We start from the raw sequence: 18,447 nt of genomic DNA, 5'->3' as shown, positions 1-18,447 counted from the left end.
ATCTGCAAGAAGGGTTGGAATGCCTGCAATTACTGTAACAGAAGTGACCAAATACAAGAGAATAATTTTTTTAATAACTTCATTACACATTTTATTGCCTGTAAGATTTTTCTAGCCCTTTGAAATCTAGATAAAATATTTGAAGTACTTTGAACTCGGCAGATAACTCATAGCTGTAAATTATTTAGTATTCTCATTAGTATTCCATCTGTTCTGAATCATTATTGTAAAAGTCTTGAACAATTTTAAGTATTTAAAACTTCCTTAAAAGAATGATCACAGCTTAAGTCTAGACAGTTTAATTAAACAGAACTGAGAGAACTGTGTGAATATGAATGGTGAAAGTTCTCGAACTTACAAGAGACCATTTATCAAAAGAAACTTAGAGGTGTATGTTATCTGTGCTCAGAGTGTCTTGGCTGAGGCATGTACAGAGGCTGTGATTCATGATGACGCTACAGAAACTGCATTGCTTCAAGGCGAAAAATTTAACGCTAAAAAGCTTTCCTTGGAACTTTTTTTCCCCATCATATTACAGAAATAATTTCAAGTTTTGACTGCTGCAGAACTGTAGTTCAGTTACCATTTTTAGGTCAAGCTGTTGATGTTACTGCTTTAAGTTGCTGGGGGTAGCGACCTTCATGTCAGTATCATTTGTGGCTGAAATATAAACTAACCACTATATGTGTGTATATATATGTGTGTGTGTGTGTGTGTGTATATATATATAAAAGGATTTTTTTACATCTGTAATTTTTCATAATCAGCTGAGAAACAACGGCCCAAGTGCTTTCAGCAAGGTGATGATGACTCTGCAGTGGCCTTACAAATACAAAAACTATACACTGTTGTATATTGTTCAGTATGACATCGACGGTCCCATGAACTGCACTTCTGATATGGAGATCAATCCATTGAAAATTAAGGTATGTGGTACTTTCCTGTTTGAGTGAAATATGTTTGCTTATTTGGAAAGACATCAAAAAGACCTGAATCAAAATATCTAACACACTGAGTTGGGTGTTCCTCTGTTGTTGAGGAGGAAGATCACAGTGTTTGATCGTACTTGTTAATGTACATGGCGGGTGAAATAAAAATGAAAGGTAGATAACAGCCAAACTAAAGACAAATTTGTGTCAGATTTACTTTTGCTTTTTTCTTGAAAGCCATATTATCTGACTTCTAAGTCCAAAGCAATTGAATTATGTTGAATGTAGCTTTAAAAATATTCCTAGTAATTCAGGGCTATTCATGTAAATTTTCTAGGTTTTGTTTCTTGACGAAATTGCTTGATGTTTAATGTCAATAGCTTTTCTGTTGCTTAGCCACTTCCAAAGATCCCACCTTGGTCAATAGGTGTGTTTTGCTGGAGAAAATAATATTAACTTAAGCCCTATTGAAACAAGTAGCTTGTAAAGAACAGAACAGAGAAGAAACTCCTTTTTCCCAGGTTGGAATAAACTTATTCTACATTTTTTCAGGTCTCTGTTGTATGTCTGTGTACACACGGACAGTGATAAGGTACAGCAATACCATACTAATGCTATTTTTTCAGAACTAAGAAATCTGAAATGACGAGGAAAAATACTTAATAGAACATAACACAATCAGATTTCTATTGCCATCTAAGTATTTTTATGTTCATTGTGCACTTAAAAATGTTTTGAGTTGAAGAATTAAGTTATTCAAGGCTTTTTGTTAGATCTTAGAAATTTAGCAGTGGTCTGGAAATAACATGAGTAATGCTTTGATAACAGCTACAGCTGAAAGCAGGTTCTGAAGTAATGCAAAGCTTCACTAAGACAGAAAGAGGAGGAAACTTGATAAGTTCTATTATTTTCTTGAACTTTTAACTGAACTTTCAAGTTGTTGATTATCTAAAGGTAAGAATTATTGTTTGGGCTTCCTTTGTTTATCCAGATTTCTACTTCGAAAGAGGATGAAAAGAATGAAACATTTAGCAGGGAAGATAATCGCAATCATCGTATCAGTCGGAGAGATTTAACTGCCATTGAAGGAGATGTGCAAACTTTGGTAAGCTTTTGACATTGATATAACCATAGGATGTTATAATGGAGAGATGAAAGCTCTGTGTGACAAAGCTTTGCTTCAGAAAGCATTCTAGAGTTGGTTCTGTGTTTTAAAGGATGACAGACAAAGAATGATATCCTCTGGAGCTGTGTGATGGGTTTTGTTTGTTCTTACTTTTCCCCAATGTGTACGATATTCCCATCGTAGCCATCCAATGATCTGTTTGGCTGCAGGTTTGTGCTGTTACAAGTTTTATGCCTTCAAAAACAGAACTCCAGACATTCAGTGCCATACTTGTCTATTGTGCTATTTCTTGAATTTGCTAGGAGAAAGACAGGCAACGCAGGTAAAACAGAAGCGGATGAGTGCTGTACTCATCGTCTTCGCTACAAAGAGTAGCTTACAGTTTAGGTCAGTGACTCAGACAAGATTGAAGAGCAAAGTGTAGTTTCACTACTCACAGTTACTTAGACCTGAGTTTTGCTAGCGAAACAAATTTGGAGGATGGTAATGTAAATTGATCAGAAATGCCCTTCATCCTGCAGAATTTTTTTCATACGTATGTAGATATATCTACAGAAAAGAAAATATTGTAAATCTACTGACAGAAGTTTCAGCTTTGGGATCCAAAACAGTAGAACTGGCTCAAGTAGCATTTTTCTTATTGTGAACCGATTTAACACTGTCAGTAGTCATTGAAAATTGATCTTCATTTAATGTACTTAAATAGCTAATGGTGCATTGCCTAGAAAATAGAATGAGTATCTACATAAATATTGTCGTTTACAAATATTCAAATGTTTTCATCTTTCTCATATCATGTCTGTTTCTCATGCACAGGGCTGTGGAAATGCTGATTGTTTAAAGATAGTCTGCCAAGTTGGCCACCTGGAGAGGGGGAAGAGTGCAATACTGTATTTAAAATCACGACTTTGGACACAAACTTTCATGAACGTAAGTAAATGGATACAATATGATCCCTCTTCTGAAAAACACCATAAGTGATTTTATATACGTACACAATAATAATTTTGTTTTTCTTGTTTAGAAAGAAAATCAGAATCACTCCTATTCCCTTAAATCATCTGCTTCGTTCAATGTTATAGAGTTCCCTTATAAGAACCTTTCTTTTGAAGATATTCACAATTCCACAGTGGTAAGTTGTGTACATCCATCCTGAGTTAACAAAATTATTTTGTGAATGATACAGAAAGAATGATTATTCAATAACAGTTTGTGGCTTGGTTTAATTCTAATTGTATCAAATATTTGATTCATGCATAAATTTCAGTTACATACAGTTGAGAATAATGGGAACATTTTGTGCTAAAATTAGAGTTAACACTATTTGTGGCTTTAAAGAATTAACTGAAAAATAAAAAAAGGAAGTGATGGTGAAGAGTTCTAAGTATTCTCGTTAACAGCAATTATGCTACAGAAATATTTGATTTTGAAAATTATGCTTTTCTGTAGTAGCACTTACAAGTCTGAATATTGGGCCTTGATTATATTATAATGTGTGAAACTGAAGACCATCTTTGCCCGAGGCCTAAAGAGAAAGGAGACAAGGTGCAAACAGGAAAAAAGATATGGGTCACTCCATTTGGCTGCCAGATTAAGTTTTTGGTTGACATTACAGTGTAAAGGAGCAGAAAAAGGACCTTGGCTTATTTTGGAGTATAGTTGCCAATTACTATTATTAACTGCTTTTTAGCTCCTAGAAATTCTGGAGTTGAATCCCCCCTGCCAAGGAATTTTAAGGAATTTTACCTTTTTAGGGGGAATAAAGAAAAACACTGAAGAATTTTTCTCTAATTTACAAAACATTTCCAAAACCCTGCAGTTGAGTTCTATAATGCTTGGTGATTCTAAGTACAGGTTGCCATGGTATCACTGACTGAAGGGGAAAAGAAAAAAAAAAACACAAACAACTCCTGAAAATCCTATTAAATTTGGGTCACTGAAGCCTTTTTGTCACTACTCTATGGCTGCTTACTCACATTGGAGTGAAAAGTTAATTTGTGCTGGATTAAGATTATTTTAATTACAATAGAAACCAGATAAGCAGTACTTAAAATGCATGAATGAATTCACAATTCAACCGCTGTGCAAAATGTGTTTTTATTGTGTTTTTCTATTAGGTTACTACAAATATTACATGGGGCATTCAACCACAGCCTATGCCTGTGCCAGTGTGGGTTATAATTTTAGCTGTCCTAGCAGGATTATTGCTCTTGGCTGTTCTAGTGCTCGTTATGTACAGGGTAAGTACAGTATTTTGTTTACTTAGGGGTTGATTTCAGTACCGGTGGTGTATTACTTCAAATAGTAGCAGCAACTTGAGGAAATAAATTGTTTTCCTGGTCACCTGAATGTGTGAACTTTTTAGTTAGCCATAAAGACTTTTCCGCTTTGTCAGGAAGAATAATAATAAATTATTCAATAATAAAAAGAAAAACGTCTATGATTGTGCTGAAATAATCAGTTTAATGTGTGTATCTGGTATTTATTGGCCTTAGAGGTCAAAAAATCAAGTGAAAGTGAGTGGCAGGAAAAAAGAATCAATAACTGATAAGATAAAATCTGTTCAAGATGCAGAAAGAAAAAGACCTGTGTATATTTGAAAATTACATCGTTCAATTTCTGTATTGTTTTCTGAATTACAGATGGGCTTTTTCAAACGTGTGAGACCGCCTCAAGAAGAACAAGAAAGAGAACAGCTGCAACCACATGAGAACGGGGAAGGAACATCAGAAGCTTAAGCAGACTTTTATCTGTAAGACATTCTAAAACCTTAAAATGCCTACATCTTAGTTACAAATACAGGTTTCCCCCCATGGAAAAAAACAGTCACGACTGCAAGGATGATGGTGTCAGAAGATATCAGCACACACATAATAAGAGCAATATATTTAAATTCTCTTTTTTGTATTAATCATGTCCATACATGTGACTAACACGTCTGCACTGATTTGCGTGTGAAAACTGTTAAGTAAAATGTAGTGCTATGAGTTTGCTTATTGGGATGCAGGAGACATGTTTTTAACAGACCGACTTTATATGAACTACTACGCAGACTCCTTTTATTAGGCTGAAGCTAACAGCTTCCATAGATACTTGAAAGATGACATGTTATTTCAGTAGTTACTTGTTTTTGTACACTACAGTTTATTTCCCAGCTCTTGTAAGCTAGTTGCACAAAAATGACCACGGCTTGTTTTACAAAATTCAACAACATTCCTTGATTCATTCACTCTGCTGGGGATTTTCCTCTTGCTCAAAAAATACGAGATTATGCAGTGGAATCCCAGACGTGATGCCTGTTGTGCACTCTCATCTGCTCTCCTGTCTAGTTAGTCATTTGTCTTGAACTTTCCCTCTAGATGCTACAGATACAACTCCAGGCCTGAGGTCCCTTATGAAAGGGGTTGAGCCCGCACCATGGGAGGGGTAGAGGGCTGGAGATGATGTACTTTCTATATGGGACCTAGCAAAAACATTCAGGGCAAGATCCAAAGACTGTGCTACGTATTTCTACGCAGCAAGATCCACACGTCCCACACTGACTTGGCAGCATGGTGCCTTTTAAGAATGACCAGGGACGAGTTTTTGGACCGTGGCTGCCCACAGACACATCTGATGAGAAAACCTTTCTCCAAAGATGCAACCTCCACAGGGTTTGGAGTCTGAGTCTGTATATTACTTGGGCTGGGTTACAGTTACTTGCAAAGCAATGGAGGTTGGTTATCTGAGTGACAGTTTACCTGATGCGCCCAGGAGAAGATGTTAACAATTCCCACATTCCATAGTTGACTACATCCAAGTGCAGGATAATAGTGATAACAGGGATGGTTTAAACTACGCCAAATGTATCTAGATTACATTAGTACATGAGCCTCACTTTCATCTACCCCAAGAGAGTAGTGAGATGGTCAAATGAAGCAGAGTATTGCAGGCAAAGCGAAAGGGTTTTAAAAGAGAAGGTTGAGTTGGCTTGTTCCAATTCATTCGTTCATTGTACATTGGATTGCACAAAAGGTATTTAATTATGTTCAATACATTTCATTGCCAGAAGAGAGATTATTTCATATCACTGCTGGTTTATGTACATACAATAATGTGAGTGCGTTCACTGGTTTTTGTTATTCTTAGCTTAATTCTCTCATTGTTGGTCTAGTAAAGTGAAGCCTCATATACTGACGAGAGCACGTAAAAAGTCTGTATGCATTTTAGTAAGTAAGTGCAAATCAAGCAGGTATTTGGCTCGCATATGTAGCTGTGTTGCACAAATCTTAGAGTGAACATGCTTAAACTGATACAAATATGAGATTTGTTTATTCTCTATTCTAAAAAAGAATTCAGCCACATACAGAAAGAAACATTCCTTCTCTAATTATACTGATGTGATCTCTGTGTTAAAAAAAAAAAAAAAAAAAAAAATGTAAGAGTTATTGGAGGGATAAAAACTCATTTTGTAATTTGTAATTTGTGGTTTTCATTCACATCTGCATCTCTCCCATAAATGTTGCAATGCCCAGTGAACCCAGAATTACCTGAAATGAACCATTTGATCTGACTCTCATTTCCTCCTCCTTTCTGAGGTATAAAATCGACAAATAGCTTTCATTAAGACCATTTTTACTCACTAGACCATGAAGGCATTTGAGTTAAGGGAGACAGCAAAAAGGCTGAAAGGGCCAGTTTGTATATCACATCTTGGCTTGTATATTATCTGTGTACGTTTATATTTTAAACAAGTTGCTCAGATCTAATTAGTTTACTTGAGAGAATATAGGGCAAAAATCTGTTTTCACTGAATTTTCCAGGTCTTTATTGTGAGCAAGGTCATTCTTTTGCATTTGCTTCTAATAATGTTACCAGTAATATAGTAAGGAATTGGGAGTGAGGCTTTGATCCTGGCCTCAAAATGTGACTTCTATAAAACACGACTGTAGTTATTTACACAGGCTTCTATTTCTCACACCTCATCAATTAATTATTTATGTGCAAGAAGATTGTTTTTCCCAGTCTTAAACTTAGTAGGTTAAAAGGTTTAAGGGACTGCCAGACAGATAATAGCTCTAATTCTTGTGTGTTTCTTCCTTACATGTACATATCAGGTTGACTTGAAATTATTTAGACTACTTGCATGTCTAGGCACTATAAGGAGATGAGGAGAAAAAAAAACCACAACAAAACATGGTGAAGATCTCTTCAGCTGACGTGGAAGGGTTTTTGTAGCCCTGTTAACATCAATGCTAACTACGTCTTAATTTTGCTGTGGCAACTGGAAAATCATTTTGCTGTTCTTCAAGAGAAAGAGGTATATTTTGTTGGTACATGTACTGTAGCTATGGAAAGTTTCTTCCATTTACTTAAGTTACATAAAAGACTTATTTAAACAATTTTTATTTTCCGACGTTCTGTTTGAGAATAAATGCAAATAGTTACTTCTCCCACATACGTTAACTTCTAATTTGATCGGCTAAAGAAAGAAAAGTAGCATACATAAATGGAGCATACAGAGGATGTCAATAGATGTAACATCCCAAATTCACTTCAAAGTGACGTTATTCTTTCAGGAGGGTTCTGAAGAGACCACTTTTCTAAAAGGATGTACAGGCAGTCTTTGATTTTGCATTTTAAATTTGGTAGTACAATTAAAGAAAATAGATAGGCACTTGTGTCACTATAGATTGTGTAGTGGCGTACAAGCATTGATGTATTCTTATAGCACATATTTTAGAGAGATGTTAAAACTTCTAAATGAACTTTAAAAATCTGTTTTGGAATGAAATGAATGCCCTTGGGTCAAAATTAATGCAAATAAGATGCATACTGCAAGCATTAAAAAGAAGCCAATAAAAATACAGTATCAGATAATTCTCTTAGCTTTCTTTTGAGAGAGTTATGTTTCAGAAGCGTAATTTTTATGTATATAATATCAGCAATTACATAATTGTTTAGCCACTGGAAACATTATCAAGTGCTATATCTTTTACAATGAAAAATGAAATTCTATAACTGCTCCAGTTTACAATCATTGCAGCATCTCATGATGCATAATAGAAGGTAATATACATTTAAAAATGCATATTGTCTGGTATAATACCTGACAATATTTATTAAATGTAAAGAGGAGAATCTAACTGAAATGTTGTTTCTTCGAAGGAACACTACCAAATTGAGATAGCTTTTGTTTAAGCATGACTGCAAAGTCAGACATTTATTAACATAAATTGAAATATTTGAGAGATGTTGGCAGGGTTAGTACCAAGTTTATCATTTTACTTGTCCCACTGTTCTAAATTTTGATTGACATATGGATCTTAGATTCATATAATGCTTATGAAACTCTTAAGAAAGTTTATTATACATGTTTTTTCTTTAAAAAAAAAAAAAGAAAAAAAAGAAAAAAAAAAGTTTATTCCAAGCAAAGGCTTCAATGTTTTTATGTTTCTAAATTTGTGTCCGTGGTTAAATAGCCATTTAGCTAAACTCTCCTGAGTATTTAAAAAATATTGTAGCTATAATCAGCAAGTTCTTGGTCCTTCAAAGGATTCATGTTGCACTTGAATTTTCTGCAACACCGAGCTCTGCTGATGATTATCCATAGGTCCTGAAGAAGTATTTATCTCATACCATCCCAAATAGTCAGCAATGGAGCGACATTGCACCCGTGAAAATCCAGTTAGTTTTTTTTCCTTTGGTCTATGTTGAGGCCTATTCCAAAGTCCAATGAAATGACAGAAAACCTGACATTCATTGCAGTTGCCTTTCAGTTATACTCTTTACGTTCAATGTTAATGAGGAAGACAAAATAAAGGAGTTTATGAAATGAAAATGGAAGTCCAGTATAAAAAGTAGTTGGCAGACCACAGACAAGCATTACAGTAAAGGCAGAGTTATTTGTTTGCTTACTTGAGTGATGGGACGAACCCATAAGTAGTGGCACTGGCCTTCTATTACAAACAAATGGGGCACGCACTGGAGCACGATTCCATGCTGAGCTCTACTGATTCTCACAGATGAGAGTGGGATCTGAGCTCTTTGATACGGAATCTCTAGCTTCTCATTCCCAAGTGCAATATAATGTGATCAGAACTGCCAAGATGTCTGGTTTTGTTGGTCTAGAAAGGGACGTAGCATTTGCTGACTTGCAGTGGTCAATATTTTTAAGAATTATAACAAAACTGGGGTGATGAAATGACATGATAAATGGATGGTGTAGAAAGATGTTGATCCACCCACATTGGGTGAAACAAGATGTATATTCTAAACTGTATCCATTACTAAATGTTGAATCATTGAGAATTGGTACAATATTCTTTAAGTCCACTCTTGAAAACATGACTAGAGACTGTACAATAATGGGTTTGAGTCTGTAGTGCTACTGCTGTTTCATAGAACGTTGGTCTTTTTTGTTTGTTTGTTTGTTTCCATTGTGTAAAAGATTTAAATAATAACCCAAGGAACTTAGCATTACGCTCAGTGACCTCTCCAGATATGCTTCATTAAGATTGAATAACTTGACCTTTGGCTTTTGTAAAGTAAATGAAGAACTGATGTAGCATTTCAAAATCTTCAAAAACATCTTCAAAAGATGTTTTCAGGTTTAGGTGGCCCTTTCTAGTCCAGGAAGGCAACTGGTATTTGCTATGATATAAATAAGTTGAAAACGTAAGGTTGTATTTCTTGGTAATAGAATTTTTGCATTGATTTTTTGCTCGTGCATTAAATCATTATAGCATTGTTTGCACAGGCAGAAAATTAACATACTAATGAGACTGCTGCGTTTTGGATTTCTTAGTTATGTAGTAAATATTTGTAATGAATGGGAATATTTTCAGTAACTTTGAACTTGTTTCCAAGGTCTTCGGTACATATAAAGAGAGCAATATACATTTGAAGTCACCTTATTTTTATTAAATTATAAACCTTGCAAAAAAAAACGTGGGTATTACACCACAGTAATTTTGTACTGATATCAAAAAATAGCTATTAAGCTATGGTTTACTTTTCAATGCATTCTTTTCATCTTAATTGAAAATTGATTTTATTAGGTTGTATTTTTCTGTATGTGTATTCAATTTCAAAACATTGCTGGATAACCTGTTTGAAAAAAATGTATTTTGAGTTGATTTTGATGTTAAGAATTTTGGAATAAAATACCTCTTAACTAACATGGCTTCCTTAGTTTTTCTTTCCTAGACTATTTAAAAAATATATATATATATCTAATTTACCTTAAAGTAATTCATTGTGTATGTTTACAACCACCGTTACGTACTAACCATGAAAAGGTCATATTTACATAACTTCTGCATTTTCAGGTAAAACAGTGTAGGTTAATCTCAAGTCAAAAGAATTCATAACCACAAGCAAAAATGAGGATTTGGTCAGAAAGAATTTTCTCGTCACAAAAAAAACCCCAGTTTTCTTAAAGAAATTTCTGTGTACCAAAAGTAACTCAGGTTTTGTAGCTGTTGCATCATTGTAGAAAATGTTCAATTCTCATTCTTTGTTCAGGAAAAGTCTCAGAAATACTGTTTTTGGTTGTCTTCGTTGTTGTCGTCTTAGCCTAACTTTATTTTAGGATTACAGTCTAAATAACAATCATCCTTGTGAGTAAATACTTTGTGTCATGATAAAGGTATACACTTTTATTTTCCATTGATTGCATATTTGTTGTTGTTGTTGTTTTTTTTTTAAGAACTAAATGTTGGCATTTGTGAACACTTGAGGAAAAACTCCAAAACTGGGTTACCTGGATTGTTAGTAGAGAATTTATTGGCCTAAAGACAATGACAAAAAAAGGATACTGAAATAATGAGAACTTGGTAGTTAGGTTTTAACAGCATTTTGTGCCTTTATAATAGCTACAGTTAAAGCACGTACAAAACACTATTACAGCAATCAAAACATGCTTCTGAGTGTTCTATGAGTACAAGGTGCAGCCAATGCAGGCCTAGTTTTGGATAACTTCAGTTAGTTATCAGCACAGATAGATATACAGATTATATATATCTGCTATACAGATTGCTATATCTGTATAACAGTTCCAAAACAATGCATGATTAAGAAATTAATGACAAGAGCTGTATCGGTACAGCAACATGGGAACAGAGCATTTTTTCACTGTTTTTCCATCTTATGCCATAATCATCTCAAAGAAAATGATGGTCCATATCTTGAGGTTATTTACATCAACAGAACTCTACTATCTCCAACTCCGTTATACTGCTTCACATGCTCTGGGTTTCTAAGTTATTGGTATATTAATAAATATAAGCATATATAAATGCATTTTCAAATTACCTGTTCAAGTAATTCATGAATGTGGTGTTAACTGAGACTTTTTTTTGAGTATTTGTATAAGCCTCCCACAAAGAGATAGAATTAGTGCTGTCAGAAGGCCCTAGTCACACACACAAAGTATTTCAGAAACAATCTTTTATTGCATCTTTCAGATAAACCTTTTGCACATTGGGTGCTGAGCCATTATCTCCTTTCACAGGTGTGTAAGACTTGCCAAGACCAACCTTGTAGTGTCCAAATGTGTAACAGACCTTTGAAGGTAAGAAGCTAAAAATACATAAGTGGTCTTTACAACTTCACATGCAGACCATGTCTGCTTGTTACTTCTATTAGATATCTGCATTTACATTTTGTGTTCCTTTGTACAGGCTTTTCAGTCTCTGACAAAATATTAACAGATATCATGTTGCATCCCTTCAGTGGTTAATGATGTGCAGATATCTTGTAATCTATTCCAATTTTGAAAAGTATGAGGCCAACCTTTGGAGATTGCAGAAGTTTCTGCAGGACATATTACCTCAAATAAATACCCAGTAAGTAATTTATTTCACCTTCCTATCAGTCAACAATCTTTTTTAAAAAGAAAATTTGGTTAAGAAACTGTAAACCTGATTGTGATGTTTCTTATTTTCTGAACTTCATGTTGTTTGTACTTTCTAGGGTGGGTAAGTGCCTTTTCAGAAGTTTATCTAAATGCAGTACCAGCACCAAATTTCCATATAATGCTTCCTTTTGTGAACTGTTTGCAATAATATCATCTCTTACCATGTGCTTAATGGATTTATTTCAGAACTTCATAAAGATTAATTATGCACATTCACAACATGAATTTAATTTAAAATGTTGCAGCTGCAAATGGGTTAGACCATCCATCTCCAACTAAACTTGGTCTATCTTTTCTTTTTCTAAGAGCCCAAATATTTAGAAATGAACATGTATTGGATCCATGTTCACCCAATACCACACCCTTCATCAGATATTAATTAACAAAAGAAACAAATTGCTTACAGCATTTAGTTAGCTTTCTGTGGATCCCTTTGCTCTCTGTGAACATAAAATAGCATGGAAGCAGGCTCTTTCTCTTTGCCCAGATAAAAGGTTGAATAGGAAGCTACTTAAGAGGATGTTACCTGGACACATGGGCACTGAGCAAGCAAGAATCTCTTCACTTTGTGAGCTGCTAGGGGAGAGCTCCAAACCTGCAAATGATGGTTGCATTCTGTGCCCTTTTGCTTAATTCAAATAAAGATCCCTTCAGAAGAAATAATTTCCACAGCATGTATTTTTTGGTGTTGATGAAGAAGAGGGAGATCTAATGTGCTCAAACTATTGTAAAGAAAAATAGCGGATCTTACCTATTTAGGCAGCTGTAAGTTTCCCACTGCAGCACAGCTTGCGGGCACGATGGCTGAATTCATATTTTTCAGCAAACTCAGCAACTGTAACAAAATTGTATTTTCAGTGACAGCCCCAAATCTCTACGAAGTCATTGTTAATGCCAATTAAGCAACCATGTTGTACTGCACAGAATGATGTGAAATTATAAGAAAAAATATATTAATTTTTGTTAGATTTGTTAAAAAAAAACCTGGAAAATACACATTGTAACCAGTGGAAATATTCTTCCACAGTTTGTAATTCTGTTGCATTCCTTTTCCACTATGTAAAAGAAATCTGAGGTCTGAACACCACGGTTTGGCCTGGCTTCTCACTGTGTTAAAAATCAAGACCATTATTTGGCTATTTTTAAATTTAATTTAAGGGAAGTAAATTTCAAAGCAGCTTTGTACCTTCTGAAGAAACTCGTTTACTACTGAAGCAACGCATGGAAAAGCTTCAGCACCTGCCTCTCTGAAATCAAGGGAGGACCACGTTGGTGCCGTCATGAAATGCTCAGCGAGGCGGCCCCCACACGCTTTCAGCGCTCAGCCCAGCAGATGACTGACACCGTTCAGTCAGAGAGCGGTGAGGCCTCGGTGTTTCTGCCCAGAGCTGTTTCACCTCATTGTCACTGCGGGCTCTGCTTCTGGGCAACAGCGACAGGACGGGCTGCGCCAACGGAGGCTGGACTCGAGCGTAAGGGAAAAACTGATCTGAAAGAGCGGCGATGCCCAGGGATGCGGCTGGGTCACCGTTCCTCGAGGGGCGCTTACGGAACGCCGCAACCCCAGCACCGCCCCTCCATGCGGCCCCGCCCCGGCACGTAGCGGAGGGGCGGGCTCAGCGGCCGCTCGGAGCCGGAGCTCCCGGTGCGGTGTTCGCCCGCGATGCTCCTCCGCTGCCCGCGGGCTGCCCGCCATGCCGGGGACCCGCGGGCCGCCATCCTCCCTGCTCCTGGCGCTGCTGCTGATGCTGCTGAGGGGCCGGCCGGCGGCAGCCGCCGCCACTCGCCCGCAGCCGGAGCGAGCGGCGCTGCCGGGGGGAGTCTCCGCCTCGGCGGCCTCAGGTAACGGCCCCCGACCTGCCGTCGCTTCCCGCCTTCCCTGAGGAGAATCCTCCCGCCGCGAGCATCGCGACCCGAGGAGCCTCGTTTGCGCGAGGCGCTAAAATGGAGCGGGGGAGGAAAGCGGCTGTGGTGCAGGGTCGGGCGGAGCGGGGCTGTGTCGGTGCGGCTGTGCCGTACCTGCGCGGAGGATGCGAGAGCGGAGCGGGATCCATCTTTGATAGCGCGGCTGCCCCGCGGCGTGAGGGGAGGTGAGGGGGGGAGGCGCGCGGCGCGCCCCGCGGGGTGCCGTCCGCGAGGTACCGTCCTCAGCCGGCGCGGGGCCGCCGAATCACCGCCAGCTGCCGCCGTATCCGCGCGCGGAGCTACGGCCACTACGAGGCATTAGTCGTTGCGTTTATAGATACGTTCTGAAGCCTTCACGGCTCGAATTAGGAGGAGGCTAACGTTTCTCTTGAAATACGGCGTTTCGCCGGAGGACCCGGCATGGTTTCAGGCGTTAATTATTGAAGCTCTTTTAGCGCCCGGGCTCCATTTGGGGGTTTTGGTGGAGCATATGCTTGACTGTGCCGTGTGTGCGTTTCTATTTCCAGCTGACTCTGAGAAGATAGAGTGTGTACTTAGCTTTGGGCATATGGTTGCTGCTGAACCCAAGTGCATGTACACTGAGTATGTATGTTAACTGGGAAACAAGCACAAGGAAAGGGAAAAAAAAATCCCAAATTGTGGTCTTGTAAGTTCTTAAATGTGGGAAGCAAGAAGCCACATTGGGTAGAATGTGAACAGATGCTTGAATATTCCTGATACGTGCTTAAAAAAATGTATTAATTTGATTTTTGTGGTTTATTGGTTGCTATTTTTTTTAATTGCTTTAAGTCAAAAGGTCTTACCTGTAGGACTGCGAGGAAGGCTGTCCTCCTTTTGAACTGATTCTTGTCTCATTATTTTGGCTCTCTTCTTGTTTTCAGAGGAATGTGACATGCATCACCACTGTGAAAAGGCACTGTCAGCATTTCTACCTTATGCAGCCAGCGTTTTGCTCATTAAAACCAACAAAAAAGACCATTAAGAACGTTTTTTGTGATTTGCTGATTCTCTCTGGACTTGTGTATTGATTTTGTTTTGAGAAGCTCTTGGACCTTACTGCCATCAGTGCTGCCAAAATCCCTGTGCTACCTAGTCTGACCCCAGCACCATTTGTTCACAGTCGTGGCCATTGTAGATCCATGTGCCTGGTGGCTGCTGCTTTGCTTTATTTGCTTACCGTGTCTCATGGCTTTGCAGGTCCTGAAATGGTAATACTGGATGTAGCTTTCATAACCAATCCCACCTTACGGATGTTAGAAACAGTCATTTGTGCTGCCCCTTAGCATTTGTTTATGTCACGTGTAAGCGCAGCTGCAGCTTTGTTTCGCTTGTTGGAAGGCTTTCTAAATCATCATTTATTTTTTTTTCTGTCATAACAAATTGATAAAACCTATAGTGATAAATCTTCAAAAGCAACAAACTAATCACCGTCAGGAAATCTCCTATGAAATCTGCTAAGCGTTGCTGTATTTCATGTGTCATTTCCTTTCAGTCAAGTGCTATTGGTAACGTTTGTTATCTTGACGCATCTGAAATTTTAAAAAGCAATGGCTTGACTCTGGGCCTGGATTTATCAGATATTCGTGTCCCACCCCCTCTCAATAAGCTTTCCTTGTGATGGCTTACTGCCGAAAGGCAGGCAGGATAAATGGCTGTTGCTCTGCCCGCAGGATCCTGGCAGCAGAGCATTCCCTAAGGGCAGTGCTCTGAAAGGCCGCTCCTGCAGCAGCTGCAGGCCCTGTGCTGGGGATCTGCAGGCAGGCGGAAGAGGAGAAACCTAAGTTTGGATTTATGCTGGTTGTTTGTGATTCCAGTGTTGAAAGGGAGCAGGAGCCATAACCTCCTAGAACAGAGAAGGCACAGAGCTGTGGTTGGAGTTCACAACCTTTTCTCTTTTGACACTCCGGTATCGATGTCCCTGCTCTGTCTGGGCTAATTATGCAGTTTTGCAGATCAATTCCCTCCTGGCTTAACAAACTTCTGCCACTGTAATTACCATGCTGCTCGGGAAGAGATGCTCACATCTGCACAGCTGTGTGTGAGGGTGCTGGGGTGCACACTGTACTGCTAACATGGAAGTGGAGTGACGAGGAGACCACTGCACGTGATTGAATAGTTGTTCTGTTCTCCTCCTCTTTCTTCTCCCTTAAAAACAACAACAAATCCACTGCTGCCAGAAGAAATAATAAAATACTAAGGGCTAGGCAATGAAAACATGCACAAAAGAGACTTGGTTCAAGAAGTTACTCTGACTCATGCTCTGTAATGAATGTAGCTATTCTTCCAAATTATAGAAGAAAGTATTCAGGAAGAGAAAGCCAGCCTTTGTGGTGAAGGTGCTGATTGCCAAAGTGGAGAGCCTGTCTTAGTTCCTTGTTATTCATAGGGAGTTTTTCCATTTTCTCTATGTCAGTTCAGACATCTGGGCTCTGCTGTGCAGCGGTGATCAAAGCGAAGTCAGTGTGAGCTTCAAATACTCAGCATTGGGTCTGTGGGTTTGAGCACAGGCTTCAGGAGGCAGTAAATTATATTCGTGGCTTTGATCCTGGCAAATGTTATTTATTTATTTATTTATTTTCTTTGCTAATGTGTATCAATGCACATTCTTTGCAGGAGGTGAGGCGGTTGTAGTTGGCAATGTTTAAGAAGCATGGATATTCTGGAAGTGGTTTGTTGTTATTCTCTTTATAATGTAGATCATATGCGATAATCTGAGCAGAGACCCCTAATTGCATAAGTGACACTGAACTGCCTCGGTTCTGTGGCAGGTCTGATGAGTACTGAATGAACAATGCCAGGGGAAAAACAGCCATTGTGTAAGCAGGAGCTACCACAGTGTGTGTAAGTAAGTAGGAAGATGTGCACCATATTAAGGTCTCAAAAAAAAAAAAAAAAAAAAAAAAAAAAAAATCAACCCCCCAAACATCCAACATTAAGTTAGATTTAAACTGTGTTGAAGAATAGTAATTATCATGTCCTTAAGTATACATTGTATCACTGCGTGTTCTGCTCTGTGGGTACATGCCATACCCTTTGAGATCCCAGCATCAACAAGAAAAGACTTGACTTGCCTTTCGACTTATTATAAATTATCTCCAATCTACATTATATTAGGAATTCAGGGAAAAGGAATTTATTTTGCTTTTCTTTTGCTGTTTTTTTTTTGTTGTTGTTGTCGTTTGTTTTAATGGCAGGTGGCCTTGTACATGACAGATCAGCTTGGTTTTTTGGTGGGTGAAATGCAAGCGGTAGAGGTGGCAGCTCTGTTGGTTGAGGCTGATAAGAGAAATACTTGAATGCTGGGAGGCTCTGAAGAAAATAAGAGGCTGCTTTTGTCAGCCATGTCTGGATGCTGCCTGTGCAATTGGATTCTGTGCCTGTTTCTCAGTATTATCTATTTGCTTCTGATACTGAGTTGCTCTCTAATTTGAAGCTGTGTTCTAGACAAGGGATTTCTCACTAATATTTTTCTAAACTTCCTTGTTTTATTTGTTCTGATCATTCAAGGAGAAGGTAGCTTTCTTTTGCGTCCTTTCTTCTGAAATACTGAAACAAATATTTCTGACACCGTCTTGTGTGACTGGCTGCTTTTCTAATTTTTGCTTTGGTGCTTGTTTTCAGTAGTGAAATACTTTTCCTAATGACACATCAGTGTATAGATGGTACTTAGGAATTCAGAACAGCGTTTGATTTTGATAGCTTGTTCTGTCAATCTGGTTTGAGTTAGCGATAATAAATTGTCATCCACTTCTGTTTTTTTTTTAATAATACAGTGCTGTGTGAACGGTTGGTTTGTTACTTGGTGGAACAAAGCTGGGGTGTCTTGCCCCTCTAGGCAGTGGGCAGGGCATTAATAGGGCAGGAATAAACCCAGTGCTGCTTTAGAGCTTCTGGTGCAGGCAGAGACCCTGAGAAAATGAGTATGGAGTTAAAAGTTGTATAGGAAATGGTGCAGTGCTCTTACTAAGAAGAAAATCGAGCAGTTATAACATACAGCTAAACAAGACAGTTTGTGCTCAGAAAGTCAGGGCTCTCTAGTTAGAGAGCTCTGATCAGCTCTGGGTTAATTGTTTTAGGCAACCAGGAAAATGTTTTTCTTACCCAGTTGGTATTGGAATGTAACTGGTGTCAGGGGAGATGACGTATTTTTAAGATATCAAAGCTTATGAGTTAAGTTATACTACTTGTTTACTATTTGAACGTGGAGGAGCTAGTTGAGGATTTTTGACAGAAGAGAATTTTTAATGGTTTAAATTATTTCAGATGTAAATGTTTGTTGGGAATCGGTATGTTTCGGATACAGAGAACCTCCATGAAACTTAGGAGAGACTGAGTTGCAATATGGTGGAAAATGATTCATTATCAAAAAGAACTGCAAAAGTATTACACGCAACAACAAAATGGCTTTATGCAAACAGCAATAAAAATTCAAACAACCGTCTGCACCTCCTTGATAGGAGCTTGGAAAAGAGCTATTTAGTTGCTGCTGAATTTTCTCAGCCTCTGAAATCTGTAATAATGGTTTCTCAATTAGGTGAGAACGCACAGAAAGATTGCAAGACTTAAAC

The 18,447-nt window shown here is 38.1% G+C and overlaps 2 protein-coding genes across 2 annotated transcripts in view; both read left to right on the top strand.

Annotated features, from left to right (window-relative positions):
- The window catches only part of ITGAV (integrin subunit alpha V), a 47,498-nt gene extending 37,284 nt beyond the window's left edge, over positions 1-10,214 (top strand). Inside the window, exons 25-31 of the mRNA XM_085227635.1 lie at positions 768-926; positions 1,921-2,034; positions 2,872-2,985; positions 3,080-3,187; positions 4,173-4,295; positions 4,698-4,807; positions 7,152-10,214. Of these exons, the coding sequence (XP_085083761.1) occupies positions 768-926; positions 1,921-2,034; positions 2,872-2,985; positions 3,080-3,187; positions 4,173-4,295; positions 4,698-4,793 (714 nt within the window). The 3' untranslated portion in view covers positions 4,794-4,807; positions 7,152-10,214. The remainder of the gene's footprint in view (positions 1-767; positions 927-1,920; positions 2,035-2,871; positions 2,986-3,079; positions 3,188-4,172; positions 4,296-4,697; positions 4,808-7,151) is intronic.
- Positions 10,215-13,501: 3,287 nt separating this feature from the next.
- The window catches only part of FAM171B (family with sequence similarity 171 member B), a 35,670-nt gene continuing 30,724 nt past the window's right edge, over positions 13,502-18,447 (top strand). Inside the window, exon 1 of the mRNA XM_085227637.1 lies at positions 13,502-13,795. Coding sequence (XP_085083763.1) covers positions 13,648-13,795 — 148 coding nt within the window. The 5' untranslated portion in view covers positions 13,502-13,647. The remainder of the gene's footprint in view (positions 13,796-18,447) is intronic.

This window comes from Meleagris gallopavo, chromosome 7, assembly GCF_905368555.1.
Source record: "Meleagris gallopavo chromosome 7, MGAL_WU_HG_1.1, whole genome shotgun sequence".
Taxonomy (NCBI): domain Eukaryota; kingdom Metazoa; phylum Chordata; class Aves; order Galliformes; family Phasianidae; genus Meleagris; species Meleagris gallopavo.
The sequence above is the reverse complement of the archived record's forward strand: the minus strand, read 5'-3'. Positions and strand labels throughout refer to the sequence as shown.